The following is a 19,291-nucleotide window of genomic DNA, read 5'->3' on the forward strand; positions in this document are numbered from 1 at the left end:
CTACCTGACCCGCTGAAGCCGCACAGCGTGTGCTGTAGTGCGCACGCGCAAATCAGGTTTTTTTTTTTTAATCTATGTATGTACCTGTATATATGTTTTAAAAAAAGAAAGAAAAAAAAGAAAGGGCTCCTTCGCTCCGCCGGGTTTTTTGCCCCTTCGTTGAGAGCCAATGGCAACTTGGGCAAGTGTGGGTTGAGTGAGTTGCGTCATTTGCCCTAGCAACTCCGGGCTCGCTGCGCTCCCCAGCTTCCGGCGCAGCCTCACGCCTGCGTCACGGCCCGCGGTGGGCGCTGCTGGCCTGGGCCGGCGTCTGGAGCTGCGGGCTCAGCATGTGGTGCGCGAGCCCCGCCGTCTTGGTGGCCTTTTGCGCCGGGCTTTGGGTCTCTGACCCGGTGCCGGCGCTGGGCCAGGAGGCCGGGGGGCGCCCGGGGGCCGACTGTGAAGGTGAGCGGTGTGAGACCTGCTTGCATGGCGGTGGCACCGCGCTGCATCAGCCCGTTGTTGGCTCTGGCTTTTGTAGGCCGTGGCTATAAATAACACTTCACTCAGAAGACGCGGGCCCTGTCTCGTTTCCTAGCCCCTGCGCCCGAGCCCAGGCAAAGGTTACAGCCGGGCCCGACACCTTAGGACAAACGGCGTAGCCTAGGCTGGTGGGTTTGGATCTGGGTCCGGTTTTGTGCGGCAAGATTCAGGCGACCCAGGTGCCGAATGGACTCAGCTGCTCCTAGCCGGCGAAACTTGCCTCTCCGTGCGCAGGCGATGTCTTTTACGTTCAAATTAGTTTGCAACTGCCCGATGGAAAATAAAACATGACAGGTTGTAACTGAGTGGAGGTGGCTTAACTAAGGACCATGAGGACGTAACGTTTGTTTTGTTATGACTGCAGGGAAAAGTTGCTTTACAAAGAAGTTATACTAACTTCTTAGAGGAGAAATACAGAAGAACGGTTCCTTTTCCGTTCATAGAATCTCAGCTGCGGACTTCAAGTCTGAACACGTGCCCCCTGGCTCTGGTGGACGGACTTGCCTGGTTCTGGCAGAAATCAGTGCGATAATACCTCCTTCGGAGGGCTAAGATAAAAGCTACACTGGCTGAATTCTCCTGCATTACCGCGGCACTTACCTCCTTGTTCCGATCATTGAAATAATTTAAATGTATATCCTCACCCTTCTGTTAGCTTGCAATCTATCATTACTTAACAGGAAATTGTAAATACACAGTATATATTGAATGAATGGGTACACATTGTAGTACAACTAAAGCCTCGAAATTGAAGGCCAATTTTCTATTAGCCCTGCAATAATAGTTAAACTTTTCTCTAGAAATTAAAAATGTCTACACGATGTACTTTTTAAAAACTTTATGTAGATACTTACTTAGCTAAGTTATAATTTTGTCCTACACACTTAATGCAGAATTTGTGAGGCAGAAACAATTGATTAGTCATCGGTCATTTATTTTCTGGAGCTTCTACCTAAAAACATTTCAGAAGAGCCAGAGCATCTGGATTAATTAAATGTGAAGCTTGTGCCATCTTTCCTGAATTTACTATAGCATATTGTGATTATTAACTTGCATGTCTAACCTGGGTGTGTATTTCCTTTGTTAAAGAAGTTATAGAATTACAGCAAAGGAAATACTAGTTTTAGAATTAAGAAATAGATTGTAGATCTGGCTCTCTTAACTGCATATGAGTCTTTATTACTAGCCACTTAATCTCCCTCAAGGTATAAGTTTAAAATGCTATATGCACACTATAAGGCAAAGGTAAAATACTGATAGTCCATGAGCCACCTGAACCTATTGAAATGTTAAGTTTGCAAAACGTTTTAAAAAACATTTAAATCAACTGGCTACTTTTAAAATTGGAAGACTTCATATTTAAAAATTCAGATTTCCGCCTGTTCTTGAAATTCAGGTGACCTGTTAAGACTAGCCCATATGTCCAAGTAGTGGGACAATTGGCTGTGGCTGCTCTTTTTAGAAAGGACATGTGTTCTCCAGGTGTTGTTTCTGTCTTTCCTACTCGGATTTCTTTCACCCATTCATTTTACTTGCCTGAACCCTGAGATTATTTAAGTTTCTGACCCCTGCATTAGTTAGGTCAATATGAGGCTTACTGGAAAAATAGAAAAATTTTCTGATCTCATTAAAAACATTGTATTATGGTACAGCCATGGTAAAAAATAAATAAGAAAATAAAAGCATCATATTATGAGACTTTAAAAACACACTTTTATTTTGAAATAATTATAGGTTTGCTTATGGGACTATTTTAATAAATAAAAAAAGCCCACAGCAAATAAAAGAGTATGGTTTTCTGTTTATAGCAATAAGTACATGCCAGAAACTTAACTTATTAATTTGTTAGGCAATTTATGGTGAGGTTATTCTCTTCATGTAAGCCCAAGGAGTAACTTTCCATTCTTTTTTTTTTAAAATAATATATTTTATTGATTTTTTACAGAGAGGAAGGGAGAGATAGTTAGAAACATCAGTGAGAGAGAAACATCGACCGGCTGCCTCCTGCACACCCCCTACTGGGGATGTGCCCTCAACCAAGGTACATGCCCTTGACCGGAATCGAACCTGGGACCCTTCAGTCCGCAGGCCAACGCTCCATCCTCTGAGCCAAACCAGTTAGGGCAAATTTCTATTCTTACCTTGACGTGGCATGGGACACCACTGACTTCTTTCTCTTTCAGAAACTTCCTTCTTTTGATGGCATTGATGCTGTATGCTTTTTTCTTGCCTTTACTTCCTGTCTCTGTGCCCACTTGTTCATGGTATCTTTCTGATTCTCTAGCCAAGTCTTCAGTATTAGAATTTTCCAGAGTTCTGTCTTCTGCCCCTCTCTCTTCTCATTCTACACACTCTTCTGTACAATCAGAATCCATCTAACTATAGTCTGATTAATCCCAAGTACGTATATCCTCCTTTTGAGAGTCCCAGAACTTGCATCCAATTGACTACTGGACATCCCCATTTAGATATCTTATATCTCAAACTCAACAGAGTCACAAACCAAAGTCATCATCTTCTCCCTTCTCAGTCCCCAAAACCTGTTATGCTTATGGTGTCAATATCTACCTGGTAAACTAGACTAGACTTTTCTTCCTCCCTGATCCCCTATGCCCACCAGTCCCTATGTCCATTTATTCTACCTTCTGGGTTGTCTCCTTTCTCCTTCCCCAGCTCCATTGCCTTGTTACAAATATTCACCGTTTTTATCTTCCTTCTGCCACAGCAGCATCCTTCTTGTCACCTTTCTTCCTCCTTTCTAGTCTATAGCAGTGTTATCATGTTACTCCCTTATTTAGTATCTTTCAGTGGTCTCCCACTTTCCCCCAGGTCTGTGCTTCTATATTTTCCCCACAGTATCCAGTACAGTTCTCCTAGTGTTCAGTAATTGTTCTGAACAAAGGTATGCATATACACTGAGTGGCCAGATTATTATGATCTCTGAATGCATAATAATCTGGCCACTCAGAGAGAGAGAGAGAGAGAGAGAGAGAGAGAGAGAGAGAGAGAATGTATATATTAGAGGCCCAGTGCATGAATTCGTGCATGGGTGGGGTCCGGCCAGCCTGGCCAGGGGGAGGGGACATGGGCTGTTGGCCGGCCTGCCTGCTGGTCGAACTCCTGGTTGAGGGGACAATTTGCATATCAGCCTTTTATTATATAGGATATACACTGAGGGGCCAGATTATTATGCATTCAGAGATCATAATAATCTGGCCACTCAGTGTATGTTGTCATCAATCCACAGTGGGATCCAGTTAAAGGAATCCTGAAGTTGACTTTTGCCTTGAGAGCATTTGCTACCTAGCATTCTGAACTTAGGTTTTCATGGCTTTGGGTACATGGAAGAGAATAAAGACAAAGCAAGGACTCTCCCAAGTTAGAAGTGTAATACTGGGTCCTTTCCCTTCCCCCTCCCTAATTAATTAGGAACTCCAAAGAACTAGATCTTCATTATAAAAGGTAAGGGTGTGTGTGTGTATATAAGAACAACTCTACTACCATCTTCACAGACTAAAAAGGAATTGTATTACTTGAACTTTTTAAGTATTAACAGGGGAAACAAGAATATCTCCAGATAATTAGTAATCACAAGCTAATCCACATATGGGCTGAAGCCCAAATTCATATAATATGGGTGGTTCAAAACATTGCAAATTGATAATTTAAAGGGATTTCAAGCAAACATCAACAAATGCTAGTCTTACCTATAGGAATCCACCTTCCACCTAGTCCTCAAATAATTCCCACAGCTGAAGTTCCAAGAAATAAAGCTTATATTCAGAAAAATGACAAACCCATAGAAAAGAAATGCACCATAAGTGATAGCCGGTTGAGACTAGAGAGAAGAAGCACACCAGAAAAGACTTCAGGTATTGGAGTTACTAGGCATCTATAATAATAAAAGCGTAATATGCTAATTATACTGGACAGCTGAATGACCTTCCGGATGAAGCCAGGGCTGCGAGGGCCTAGGCAAGCCACCACAACTGTGAGGGCCGAGCCCCTTGCACGAATTTCGTGCATCGGGCCTCTAGTAGAATATAAAATGTTTATCATGATTAAAGAAACAAAGGAAGGGATTGAAGGTATAAATAAAGGGCAGGAGGCAATTAATAAAAGTCCAACCATATTTAGGAAAAAAAAAAACAACAACACCCAAACTTCTACAAGTAGAAATTAATGGGTTAACAGTAGATTAAACAGCTGAGAAAAGAATTAGTGAGTTAGAAGATTGAAGTAATTATCAAGAAGGAATCTTTGAGATTTAAGAAAGAAAATTCATGAAAGGAATATGAAGGTAAAATGAGGATACAAAAGAATTCCAACATAGGTTAACTGGACTTCCAGAAGAAGAGGAGGATAGCTCAACTTTCCAAACTCATGGATGACATCAATCCACAGATTGGGAAGTCCAATATGCTCCAAACCAAAGAAATAAAATTATATGACTAATATCTAATCACATAATAAAGGAATTGGGAAAAAAGAGAAAATCTTAACCACAGTCAGAGAAAAAAGACTGATGACCTTCAAAAGAATGGTGATTAGATTGGCAGATGAATTAGCAATGCTTTAAAGGTTCAAGATCCCACGGGTAGTAGGTACTAAAGCCAGAATTTGGACCCAGGGAGGCTGACACCAGAGCCTGAGCATCAAAAGTTTGCAGGTTCAATTCCCAGTCAGATTGTGTATGGAAGGCAACCAGTTGATGTTTCTCTCTCAGATTGATGTTTTTTCTCTCTCTTCCTCTCTCTGAAATCAGTAAGCACATCCTCGGGTGAGGATTAAAAAAAAGAATCATGCTGGTTAGAATTTAGAATGTGAGTCAGTTTATAGCAATCCTCTGGCCAGGCGGTGCTACAAATGCTGGTGAAAAAGTAAAAGTATCATAAAAGAACCAAAGAGCTGGCAAGATAGAAAGACGGAATAGAACAAAGTAGAAAGGAAAGCAGCAATTTTGAGAGATAATTGGGGACATTGGCCAGTCAGTGTAAAGGTGACCTTTGGTGTGAGGGATACAGAAGATTTGTTTTAAGTGGCAAAGCTGTCTACTAGAACTCTTTCACATTAACCTGGGTTCTCCAAAGGATTTCTTCCTCAAACTAAGGTTGAATAAGTAGTAAACCTAACCCATCCTTATTCATAAAAGACCGCAAGGAAATTTTCCTTGATGCTGAGCAGGGCAGAAGAAGACGAAAAGGAAAACATCTCTGAGAGATTATTAACACAAGATGTCCCTCACTTGAATCTGCAGTCAAAATTCACATCAATTCTCTAAAAAACTTCAAAGTATCTACTTAGTTTAATGAGGTCCCAGTTAGGCCTGATAAATACAAATACAAATCCTTTATGGAAATAAGGCATCTTTATTTTAGGCCTCACATAATCTCCACCAATATGTTTCAAGGACTGTGGGCATCATGCAGTACAAAATAACCAAGCACACAAAGAAACAAGGCACCAGGAGCAAGAATCATAGAAAGAACAAAAAAAGAAACACGGTCATGAACATTTAGAGATCAGAATTATCAGACACAGATGATAAATCAAATATGCTACACACACACACACACTGAGTGGCCAGATTATTATGATCTCTGAACACATAGTAATCTGGCCACTCAGTGTATATCCTATATAATAAAAGGCTGATATGCAAATTGTCCGACCAGCAGGCAGGCCGGCCAACCGCCCATGTCCCCTCCCCCTGGCCAGGCTGGCCGGACCCCACCCATGCACGAATTCATGCACCGGGTCTCTAATATATATATACTGAGTGACCAGATTATTATGCATTCAGAGATCATAATAACCTGGCCACTCAGTGTATAGGTTCAATGAAATTCCTACCAAAATACCAATGACGTATTTTACAGAACTAGAACAAATAGTCCAAAAATTTATATGGGGCCACAAAGACCCTGAATAACTATAGAAATCTTGAGAAAGAAGAACAAAGTTGGAGGAATCACACTACCTGATGTCAAACTATACTACAAAGTTATAGTAGTCAAAGCAGCATGGTACTGGCATAAAAACAGACATATAGATCAATGAAACAGAAAAGAGAGCCCAGAAATAAATCCATGCCTTTATGATCAACTACTATTTGACAAAGGAGTCAAGAACATGCAATGGGATAAAAACTGTTTCTTCAATATTGGTATTGGGAAAATTGGACAGATATGTGCAAATAAATGAAACTAGGCCACCTTCTTACACCATATACAAGAATAAAGTAAAAATGGGTTAAAGACTTAAATGTAAAAACTCAAAAGCATAAAATTCCTAGAAGAAAACATAGGCAGTAAAATCTCTGACATCTCTCTTAGCAATATTTTTTTGATATATCCTCAGGCAAGGGAAACAAAAGAAAAAAATAAGCAAATGGAACTATATCAAACTAAAAGTTTTGCACAAAGAAACTATCAGCAAAAGGAAAGACAACCTACTGAAAGGGAGAACAAATTTACCAATTATACATCTGAAAATGGGTTAATATTCAATATTCAGAAAGAACTCATACAACTCAACACCAGAAAAGCAAGCAATCCAGTTAAAAAATGGGCAGAGGACCTGTAGAGACACTTCTCCAAAGAGAACATAGAGATGGCGAATAGACATATGTAAAGATGCTCAACATTACTAATCAGAGAAATGCTAAATATCCCACAATGATATATCACCTTACACCTGTCAGAATGGCTATCATCAATAAATCAACAAACAACAACTGTTGGTGAGGATATGGAGAAAAGGAAACCCTTATGCACTGTTGGTGAGAATGCAGATTTGTATAGCCACTATGGAAAACAGTATGGAGTTTCCTCAAAAGATTAAAAATGGACCAAATGATTCCACTTCTAGGTATATATCCAAAGAAACCCAAAACACTAGTTTGAAAGAATATATGCACCCATATGTTTATTGCAGCATTATTTACAATAGCCAAGATATGAAACCAACCCAAGTGCCCATCAATAGATGAGTGAATAAAAAAGTGGTGGTACATATATAAAATGGAGTAATACTTGGCCATAAAAATGGATGATATCTTCCTGCTTGCAATAGCATGGATGGATTTAGAGGGTATTATGCTAAGTGAAATAAGTCAGACAGAAAAAGACAAATACCATGTGAGTTCACTTATATGTTGAATTTAAAGAGAAAATAAATGAACAAACAAAATAGAAACAGACTCATAGATACAGAGAACAGACTAGTGGTTTCCAAAGGGGAGAGGGTTGGAGCCCTGGGTGAACAGGTGAAATGATTAAGATGTGCAAATTGGTGGTTAAAAATCATCATGGGGATATAAAACACAGCATAGGAAATATAATTAATATTCCTATCTAATAAAGAGGGAATATGCAAATTGACCATCATGCCATCACAAAGATGGCGGTGCCCACAGCGGAGGTGGGGTTTCTGTAACACAAGATGGCTGCAACCACAGCAGAGGCCGAGTTCCCGTAATGAGCCTTAACGAGCAATCAGTAGGGTCCTGAGGCTACGTGGTGCTGGGCTGGGGCAGGGGACCTGAGGCTGAGCCCCCCTTCCAGCACCGGGCTGGGTGACCTGAGGCTGAGCCCCCCTTCCAGCACCGGGCTGGGTAACCTGAGGCTGAGGCCTCTGCCCGACGGGGCTTCATGGGAGATCTCAACGTGTGCCCCCCACCTGACGGGGCTTAATGGGGGAAACTCAGGCTGTGCCCATGCCCAGCAGGGCTTGACGGGGGACCTCAAGGTGTGCCCCCCGCCCCAGTGCTGGGGTGGGGACCTCAGGCTACTCCCTCCGCCCTGGGCCGGGGGACCTGAGGCTGCACCCCCCCACCAGGTGGGGCTTGATGTGGGCTCTCAGACCACTCCCCCTGCCCGATGGGGCTTGATGGGGGATTTCAGGCCGTGTCCCCTGCCCTGCGGGGCTTGACAGAGGACCTCAAGGCATGCCGCCCCCGCCCGCCCAGCAGGGCTTGACGGGGGATCTCAGGCCTCATCCCCCATCCAACGGGGCTTGACAGGGGACTTCAAGGTACTCCCCCGACCTGGCCCAGGCTGGGGGACCTTAGGCCGCACCCCCCGCCCCGACACCAGGCCAAAGGACCTCAGGCCATGCCCCCCACCCTGGTGCTGGCCCAGGGGAACCTCAGGCCGCGACCCCCACCCTGGTGCCGGGCCGAGGGACCTCAAACCATGCCCCCACTGGCGGGGCTTGACGGGGGACCTCAGGCCACGTCCCCCCACCCCGGTGCCAGGCCAGGGGACCTCAGGTCGCACCCTCCGCCCGGTGCCAGGCCATGGAGCCTGAGACTGCAATCCCCGCCTGGTGGGGCTTGACGGGGACCTGAGGCTTCACCCCCCACCTGGCGGGGTTTGATGGGGGACCTGAGGCTGCACCCTCTGCCCAGCGCCAGGCCAGGGGACCTGAGGCCTCGTCCCCCTTGACAAGGGTGGGGCCGGCCTGGTCTGGATCTCGCTCAATGGGGGTGGGGCCGGCTGGGTCTGGGTCTCGCGTGATTTTGAAGCGCTGCGGGTGTGCGAGGACTTGACTCTGGGTCCCGTGGCATGCCCCAGACTCTGACAGGAGGAAGATTTTCAAATACATTTTACTAATTTTCTTTCATCTCTGACACTTCTATTATAGAGAAAGGGCAAATAGCAATATTAAAATATTTCCTCTAATTAATCCCCTTTTAATGTGCATGAATTTTGTGCACCGGGCCACTAGTATTGTAATAACTATGTATGATTCCAGGGGGACCACTTTGTAAAGTATATGAATATCTAACCACTATGCTGTACACCTGAAACTAATACAAAGTAATATTGAATGTAACCCTTCATCCCCAAAACTAAGATGTCCAAAGCATCATATCCTATAAAAAGCTGTATTTTCTTTTAGGGTCAGCCAAAATTTGTAGGAATATTTTAATTTCAGGTGGAACTTGGTTCTGAAGATGGATTGATAGATTCTATAAACTCATATCATTCAAAGCCCAATCCTAAGCTAATAGCTACAGGCCCAAATCATTCTTCCTAAAATTTTAATTCATTGTCACAATACATTGAATCATACTTACATTTTTATTTGATGAGTAGGACATATACATACTGTAGTAGTGGTTATCTTGTATATAAATACATAATTTCTTTGTTCTTTCTAGTATGTGAAGAATTCTTGAACCGATTCTACAATTCCTTGATAGCCAGAGGAATTAACTTTTCTCTGGACACCATAGAAAAAGAATTGGTCAGCTTTTGCTTGGGCGTCAAAGGAAAAGAAAACCGCCTGGTATGGTACATTTTCACCTTGTACTTGAGGGAAAGTGCTAATACTTTCACTTCTTATCTTGGACTTAATGTCCTCCTGCTTATGCTGGCCTCAGGCATGTTCACTGTAGAGAGCAAGCAAAAATTGATCATTCAGTGAAATGCAGTTATATGAATTTTCATCTAGAATACATCTGATTTAATTTTGCTTTTGGACAAACCACAGACAACCAAGCCCATATTTTCTTAATAAAATTATACAATTGAGTGTCTAATTGAGAATTTACTGTACTGAGTTAAGAATGGATAGACTTTCTATTTCTTACCGAGACAATTAGTTCAACCTTTCCAAATATTTTATATTATTATTTATACATAACCAATGAAATTTTCATGTAATGTTATTTGTATAGTGTTTCCTGGATATACACAAATGACTTTTTAAATAAACTGGTTTATATCACTAAAAACAATCTTAGGGCAATTCCTTTTGCCTAAAATTGTCATGTTTAATTTCCAGTTAAAGTTGCATTGCTGACAGCTCACCTCTGGCACATTTAAAACTCTCAGCATTTATTTGTATCATTAAGTTTTATATTTTTAAATGTGAAATGCTTAAGTCGGGTAGCTTGAAAGGCAGTATGACATGAAAAAGTGCACTGACTGTAGAGCCCAAATGCTAGATTTTAAAAAAATGTAACCTTTTCTACTAGCTAGCTGAGTGACCTTCAGTTGGCTTGGGTATAAAATGGGGATAATAATAGTACTTCCTTCACAGCATTGTTGTGAGAATTAAGTAAGCCAACACCTGTAAAGCCCTGAGAGCAGCACCTGGCACAAGGAAAACACTCAGTAAGCCTTGGAGCATCATGTGACCTGTTGGGCACTTCTAATTAGGATGATCATGGGAATGCAGTCATTTGTTTTCTGGTGTCTTAGCAGGACTTGAAATTTAATAGCGGGGCCATGAAAACTAGGTTAACCTCTTTCTTACTTTTCAAAACCATATCACTTGCTTATCTCAGTGCCTGGGCCACTAAATTCTCTTCATTCTCCATCAGTGCTATTATCTAGGAGCAACAAAAGATGCAGCCACAAAGATTCTAAGTGAAGTCACTCGTCCAATGAGTGTGCACATGCCTGCAATGAAGATTTGTGAGAAGCTCAAGAAGATGGACAGCCAAATCTGTGAGCTGAAATATGGTATAATGGAGTCAAGTCTATTTTTTTCTTTCCTAGGATGTGTGAAGTATTGCCAATTCTCGAAACAGGCTATTTTTCTAAAAAGTCACTGTTAGAAGGAAAGAAATTCTCCATTTGTCATTATGCTGTTAGGCTGCTGAATGATACTTAATGTCACTTGATCTTTTTTGGGGGGTAAGATAAATAAATACTGGCATAATTAGCTGTAGGTAAAACTGCCATCCCAAATAGGAAAGTTTAAGCTCTTAAATCACCAAGGCAGTGTCAACTGTGTATGTCAAGGAAAAATTCAAAATATCGAGGGAACAACTACTCATGGTAATTTAGCTCTTGGCAACCTATTAAGGAAAGTTGCATCTATTCAAAGATTCAAAGGTGATGTAAAGACTTTGAAGTTTTAAATGTGTGTGCATCTTTTCCCTTAGATTTGCCTATTATTCTGCCAGCTTTAAATTTTGGGAAATAGATTATTCACTTCAAATCAGGTTTTGCCAATGAAATAGCCTTATTGAGGGTGCCTAAAATAAACAGTGAGGAAAGAAAGATGTCTTATTTAAATCATTATCATTGGCCTTATACATTTCACATAGATAAGTCTATTCTTATACTGAAACTTTCTATTTGGGCCAGCCTTTTTAGGTAGATTGAGTAGGTATGATAAATGCTGAGGGGATTCCTCCCTTAGCCTAGCCTTAATACCTGAAATTCCACCAGTAGAGACCCATTTCTTTTGTTCAAGTCATTGTTTTATGTTACATACCAGTGTAGTATTGTAAACTACCTAATTAGCACCCAGCTCCAAATTATTTTCTAACATAGCAGTGTAATATGCCTGTGGACTATAACTACATAGCTGGCTTTAAATAGGTTTAAGGTTGGAAGGTACCAAAAAACCCCAGGTCTCTCAATTTGCCAAGGACAGGTCCAACTTCCAGGGTAGTGATTATGGGACAGGCATCCCTTTTTATTGGCTTTCAAGTAATGAAGTAGAGGCTGGAATCACTGAGTCCATATACACAATAGTCTTGAAAGGGACAAACCTATGCTGATTCTTTAATTCAACAACTTTATTTTGAATATCTTCTATTATGTGCCAGAGATGTTACTAGGTTCCTTGAATAATAGAAAAATTAATCATATATTATTAAGAAATGAGTATTTACTAGTATTTGGGCAATGGTGGCCACTAGAGGCCCTTGGGGAACCATGAACTAGTTTTGATTTTAGTATCAACCTTTTTCTTGTAGTTTTGGGGTGTCATAGAGGTTTCCCATTTTTAAAATTAATACCAGATTCCAAGTTCTTTAGAAAGCTCAAGGAAACTACTGACACTTGAAAGAAAGTATATTTCTCCTTCAACCATTTATCTTGAATAAACAACTAGTCCTAATTTTTTGTTCCCTACTTATTGTTGGCAAGAAAGTTGAGATTGAACAGGGGCCTTTGAGTTGTGGGATATTAATAATTTGGGCTATAAATGCTTCTACTTTTAAAGGAATTCTTTAAGTCATCCATGAAAGTATGATCAAGGTAAGTGTAGAGTTGGATATGTTTTCAATTAGGAAGGTGTCATTTGGTTTTTGACCTGAAATAATATTTTTGCTTGTTCTGTATCTTAAAAGGATGGGGATCACTATAAAAATGTAAGGGTGGCTGACCCTTTCATCTGTATCTGACCCTTCAAATAAACAATGCTTTAAAATCCAACTTTTATTATTTTTTCCAGATTTATTGAGATATAATTGACTTAAAACATTGCATAAATTTAAGGAAAATTACTCCTTTCTGATAGGGGAATTATAATCTTAAGTATATTATAGGTAAGCTTAATTTATTTTTCTGTTTTGGGGCTTGACAATAGAGAAGTAGTTGAGTCTTAACGTTCTCCACAGATAATTTGTAAACAGGGAAATGGTAGTCTTGCTAAAGGAGTTAGATGTTGGTGTCAAGTATTATTGGCAAGAATGTTAGAAGCTAGATTGGCTGGCACTGAAGCACCAGCATGGAGAAGTGGGTATCCCCCAAAGGAATGTAAGTGAATGCTGTGATAAATTAGTAATTCCAGTAGGGGTGGGGGATCAGGCGAGGTTAAGCAAAAACAAATAAGGATCAATAAAAATGCTCCTAAATATATTCACATGTTTGAATTTCTATATATTTGTATTTAAAGATTTTATAGTGCTTTGTAAATGTATGTCTGTTTTACTGAAGATGTATCTTTATATAAAAAGTGAGCCATAACTTTTAGTTATTTATGGCCTATGGATTTCAGCTGGCCACACACAGTTTGTCCCAAGGCATCCCTTCTTATTGGTTCCCTTCTTTTACCTTAGGAGCAGCAATTAGAATGTGCTGCTGTTATTTTAGGATTGTTGATCTTGAGAAGGCATGGGGCGGTAGCAGCAGTTTTGAAGCCCCTGTTTTGAAGCAAGTATAATTCCATGGAGAGAAAGTCTGATAGAACAACTTATCCCAATAGCTCTGTATTTATACACTTTCTTTAGGTTCTTGATTTCCATAGAAATTGGAACTGTTCTCCACATTGGATCATAAGGTTGCCAGCACCCAGATTAGGTAACACCATTTGCCTTTCTAAACGTTTCAGAGTTGTTTTTTTAAAGTTGTGTTTTTCCTTTTTGTCATTTAGAAAAGAAATTAGACTTAGAATCAGTGGACCTGTGGAAGATGCGAGTGGTAGAGCTGAAACAGATCCTGTACAGCTGGGGAGAAGAATGCAGGGCCTGCGCAGAGAAAGCCGACTACGTGAATCTGATCAAGGAGCTGGCACCCAAGTATGCAGCAACGCACCCCAGGACAGAGCTCTGACCCTCGAATGCTGGGGCACCATTGGTTGTAATTAGAGACAAAATGAGTCCCTAGGATATGGATGAGCTGGTTGAGAGTAACCAGGGATTGCACTGTGCATGGTCGCATACATTTTGTTTTGATATGACACTTCAGGACTGGTTGCTTGGGTTTGTAAGTAAAAGTGTTACTATTAGTGGTATCTTACATTTGCAGTGTTCCAAAACCTAAAAGTGCCTTTCTCATAATTTTCTTCTAAGGACTGTGTAAATGATCATTGGCTACCTCCTAAAATTGGGAAAAGCAAACTATTGAAAAATTGATGTAGTAAATTGATTCTAAGAAGGAGGATAATGCTCACAGACCCCTCTGTGAACAAATATTTAATTAAATGGATTGGATTAGGACAAAAGGAACAATGTTTAGCTTATTAACTCTGCACTTCAACTCAAAATAATAACTTGGCATAATAAAAAGTTTTTTTTTTTTAAAGTAAATTGTATTTTCAACTGTAAATCGTTCTACTTTCTAGTTCTCTCTGATATCAGAAATTAGAGGGCAGGAGGCACTACTTGAAATCAGTCTCCCATAAGAGGAAAACCTATTTAAAACTTGTCTATAGCTCCTTAAAGGAAATAGATCAAGAATCCACTCAAGTGTAGCCAATGTTTTAGCAAATTGTATCAACACAAGTGAACAAAACTCAAGGTCTTTTGCATGCCTTTCTGTCACACAGTAGATAAGCTTTTGATAGAGGATTAAAACATATTAAGGGCACATGCAGGCAACATGGAGCTTTATGGTTCTCTGCTATTTTATCAGCTTTAAATTGTAAAAATAATTTTTGGCTCCATTTTCTGGTCACACAAGAAGGAGATCTGCTGTAGAAGTGGCTGCCTCTGTGTGGCAGGTGGAGGTGGGGAAAGTCTGCAGAGCAACTTGAGGGAACTTTCTGGGGTGATGGGACCCCCTATGCTTTGATAGTGGTTACATGGGTGAACATCATTGTTAAACTCATCTGGTAGTAAAATGAAGATCTGGGTGTTTTGTTGTATGTAAATTATATCTAAAATACTGCTGTAGAAAAATTATTTGAAAATTAACTAAAATTAAATGATTCAAAACTTCTTGTGCGTTTAAAGAATTGCAATTACTGACTGGGAGTCCTTTTGGGGAGTGGAGTTCTCAGTGGTCAGGGGGCTGAGTTGGTGGGCTTAGAATGTGGATGGAATGCGGATGTGCGATCAGGTGTTTTAATTCCTGATATGGTCTGATTCCTGGTATCCAGCAAGTTTTTCCTGGTCTTTGTTTTTCTGTGGTGGGAAGCTTACAAATGGCTGTTAAGGATTATATTGTCCTAGAGTCCTAACACTTATGTTTGTTTTCTTTAGTGCATTTTGAACCTATTGAGAAAGTTGTTATTTGAAAAAGTATGTTTGACATCTGATCAGGTCATATTTCTCAGGGTCTTTTTTCCCCAGGTTATAAATCTAGGTAATAAGAATACTGCCCAGCAAGTCATTCAAACCCATGCTAGTTAGTCTAGTTTCTCAAAGGGAATTTAATCTAAGTCAGTGCTACTCAAACTTCTCAAACTGTGCATCCAAATCACCTGGGGATCTTGTTAAAATGGGGATTTGGAATTAGCAGATCTTGGAGGGGCCTGAGCCTCTGCATTACTAGCAAGCCTCAAGGGATGCCCAGGCTGCTCTTCCAGGGACCACACTTTAAGTAGCAAGGGCCTGAGTCATGGATCCTGTGATTTATTTTTTCCTTCTGCCAGTCTCAATCAGTTAGGTTTATGATAGAGCTGAATACAACCATACTGACAAAACAACAACAACAAAATCACAAGCATTGATTCTTTCATGTAAAAGTAGTCCAGAGGTAGCCAGTCCAGAGTAAATATGGCACTTCTACAAAGTTCTTAGGGACTCAGCTCGTATCTTTTTGCTTCATATCCTAGTTGTAGGTTCCATTTTAAACCCTGGCCCAGTTGGCTGCTGGAACCCTGTTCCAGAAGGCAGAAGGCATGAAAAGACAGCCTCTGCACCGAGTCAGCCTCTTTGGGGCAGCCTTTCCCCTCCCCACCCCCTTTCATGCTATTTGCTTTTTCATAAACATAGGCAGTTATGTCTTCTTTTTTCGTTTGTCAAGAAGTAGCAACTGTTTTTCTATTTTATTTTTATTTTAAATCTCTCTTTCTCGTGTGTGTGTGTGTGTGTGTGTGTGTGTGTGTGTGTGTGTGTATGTGTATGCATTTTTGGTGTGCTTTTACCCAAAATCTATAAGTACATAAGATTAAGAAGTCAGACATTCTGACAGACATGATAAAACTGTGGGCTTGCATTTAAACAGCAGTGGTCTGGGTCAGACATTATTCCTGATCTACTCTAAATTTCAAAAATTCCAAGCTGACAGCCCTTTACTTTGCTTCCTAAATACACATGGGAGACTAGATATAACATTTGGAGCACAGTTTAAAAGTTGTAGTTCTTTGAGTATGGATATCTGTAATCCACATTCTACTGAAGAGGGTTAACTTTAGAACAAAGTAGCTTGGCATGTAGGCCAAGAAAATATTTGACTATGAGATCCCTAAAAAACAGCAGAGCATTTTGTGATCCAGAGGCCCTATCTGTGAGCTTGAGCAGCTCTTTGATACATGTCTTCTAGCAGATGTCTGAGTTTATCCATCGACTCTCATTCAGAAGAACTGATTGTCAGGTGCCCATTCTTGTATAGTGTGTTTGAAATAAAATAATTCCAGCAAGAGAGGACTAGAAAAGAGAATGAATAGTACATATTATTATGTTTTCTGGTTTTTTTTAGGTATGCTTTTCACCTACAAAAATTTTGAGAATTTGGATTGTGCAGGCACCCCTGGTGCTGAGTTTCTAAAGCTCACCAGGATTTAAATTAAAAATTTAATGTGTGAGACTGACAAATTAAAACTTTAAATGTGGTAGTTGCTGGAGGTAAGGTTGTTAGTGTCAGTGGAGGGGATCAGTTTTATGGCAGTGTTTTTAAAAACTTCTTAGGTGATGTCCCTGTGAGGCTGTCCTAGGTGCTATCTATATATCTAATTTGCCAGCTTCCTGCCAGCGGTGCCATTTTCTTGGTGTGCTAAGCTCAGCCTACCCAGTTTGGCTCTTCCAAAGTTTTGTGGTTGACCCTGCAAGTTAACATACCCGGTCCGGCAAGTTGAGCATGTTCTGTGAACATATCCCTGTTTATTAAGATACTGTAGATTAGTTGAATTATACTGTGGAAGAGATGGATTAATCAGTATTTAGAACAAAAGAAACAAGAAGAATGCATAAGGACATGGAATAGAGGTCCACGTCCATTACCAAAGGTATTCTTGGAATTCATAACTTTTTCCAGATTCTGAAAAGATACTATGGCGCATATACTAAATATTTCATAATCCCCTAGGAGCGTGGGGCAGCACCCTGTAACACTCTCCCATAAATCCAGACCAGGTTTTGTCAACAGAAGAAGTCAGGTCAGGTTTTGCTTGTCAAAGAATTACAAAAAAGGAACTTTTTATTTTCGGAGCTTTTTGGGTTTCTGAATCTTGGATGAGAGATTGTGGCACTGCCATTCTCTGGTGACTCCAATTTGGGTGTTATTAATCATTAATTAAGACTTTGGGCCTCCTTAGATAGAACCTCTACCTCCCATGGACTAGTCTCCCAGAGACAGGACTTCTTTCTTCTAGAAAGGAATTGAAAAGCAGCTGGGTAGCCTCAGAGAATTAGGACTCTAGGTGCCTCGCCTTCCTTCTTGGGCTACAAGCCTTCCCTGAGCATAGTGCAGGATAGACATAAATATCCACCGAGGAAATGTGCACATTTCGTGTTGTTTTCCATTCAAACAGGTAGGTCAGCTGTAGTTTCCCCTCTTCCGGTCATGACAACGAAGCAGCAGAAAGGAGTAGCTGCTCCCCCTTTCTGCAACCACCACCCTGAAGACTTTTCTCATCAGACTGAAAGTCTGCTCAGCCTTTGCAACCAGCTGTCTGATAGTTGCTGTAGCTGCAATGTTTACAGGAGCTGCAGAAGATGTTGTTTACAGGGCTCTAGCCTTTTTTCCTTTTGAATTTTTTAAAACCTGTTTTGGAAAGAACAGATCAAATGTTGGCTCCTTAGTGACAGAACAGCTATAAATATGTTCTGAGGGATCTTGGTCTGTGCAATTTTTAGCAGGCAGTGAACTTGCTCACCTGATAGATACTATCTCAGAATGTGCATCTATCTCAGTAATTTAGGTGTTCTCATTCCCGATTCTTCTATTGTCAGCCAAATATTTACTTCTTATATATCTCTATTCCTTCTCAGTCCTAAATTAATACATTCCCTGTTTCTCTCAGAAAGGAGTCTGGAGTTTTCTCCTTTCCAAATTATATTCATATGTATATATTTTTGCTTCCCCAGAAAGTTCAGTGTCACAGAACCTTGACCTTAGGCTGTAAGTGCTCAAGAGCCTGCTTCAGACCCATTCGCAAATGACCTTTGCAGTCCCCTTTGCTTTCTATAATGCAGTTTATTGGTAGTTGCCAAAAGTTTCATTTTATTGGAAAATCTTATTACTGTAAGGGCATCTTGAATATACAAAGATAGAAGTAGAAATAATAAGACAGAAAGAGCACTGAATTAGAATTTGAGCCCTCGGTTTGCCGATGGCTAATTGTGCTATCTGAGAAGAGTCATTAAACTTTTCTGACCCTCAGTTTTTTATCTTAGAATGTAGCTAGTAATGTCTACCTAATTGAGTGATTGTGAGGATCAAATGGGGAGAAATAAATAAAATATGTAATAGAGTGTCTAGCTCAGGGTAAATACCTCAACAGATATTAGTTGACTCTGAGTGGCACTTTTAAAGATTTCATTTATTGTTACAGTGTTCTGCATGAAGGCACGGTGAGTATTGGCCCATTTTATAGATGAAGAAGTGAGGCAGAGACAACATTTAATGACTTGCCCACCAAAGAATTGGAAATGAATTCAGGTCACTTGATTTCTGGATTGGATGTAATTTTTAGAATGAGAAATTCAGGGGTGAGATAGATTGATGATTTGAAAAGTAGGACTTTAAAGTGATCCTTAGGCCCACCCAGTGTGGTTCCGTGGTTGAGTGTGAACCCATGAACCAAGAGGTGGCTGGTTCTATTTCCAGTCAGGGCACATGCCTGGGTTGCCGGCTTGATCCCCAGTGGGGAGTGTGTGCATTAGGCAGCCGATCGATGATGTTTCTATCTCTTTATCCTTTTCTCTTCCTCTCTCTCTAAAATCAATAATAACATATTTAAAAATAAATATAGTGATCTTTGGGAAGCTGGCATATTCACACCTTGTGTTCTTAAAGGGATTGAACGAAAGAGTCAAGCCCTAGCCAGTTTGGCTCAATGGATAGAGTGTCAGCCTGCAGACTGAAGGGTCCCGGGTTCGATCATGGTCAAGGGCACATGACTGGGTTGTGGGCTC

General features: G+C 40.6%; 1 protein-coding gene across 1 annotated transcript; it reads left to right on the forward strand.

Annotated features, from left to right (window-relative positions):
* Nucleotides 1-127: 127 nt before the first annotated feature.
* CDNF (cerebral dopamine neurotrophic factor) lies at nucleotides 128-15,036 on the forward strand. Its single transcript, XM_008148816.3, has 4 exons — nucleotides 128-444; nucleotides 9,689-9,816; nucleotides 10,856-10,997; nucleotides 13,645-15,036. The coding sequence occupies exons 1-4, from the start codon at nucleotides 330-332 to the stop codon at nucleotides 13,821-13,823; spliced, it is 564 nt and encodes a 187-aa protein (XP_008147038.2). The 5' UTR covers nucleotides 128-329; the 3' UTR covers nucleotides 13,824-15,036.
* The last annotated feature ends 4,255 nt before the right edge of the window (nucleotides 15,037-19,291 follow it).

Source organism: Eptesicus fuscus, chromosome 2 (assembly GCF_027574615.1).
Source record: "Eptesicus fuscus isolate TK198812 chromosome 2, DD_ASM_mEF_20220401, whole genome shotgun sequence".
In the NCBI taxonomy this organism is placed as follows: Eukaryota; Metazoa; Chordata; class Mammalia; order Chiroptera; family Vespertilionidae; genus Eptesicus; species Eptesicus fuscus.

Coding starts and splice junctions, on each gene's coding strand:
- CDNF (XM_008148816.3), top strand. CDS start 330: ATGTGGTGCGCGAGCCCCGCCGTCTTGGTGGCCTTTTGCGCCGGGCTT. Junction 445..9,688: donor CCCGGGGGCCGACTGTGAAG/GTGAGCGGTGTG, acceptor TGTTCTTTCTAG/TATGTGAAGAATTCTTGAAC. Junction 10,998..13,644: donor AATCTGTGAGCTGAAATATG/GTATAATGGAGT, acceptor TTTGTCATTTAG/AAAAGAAATTAGACTTAGAA.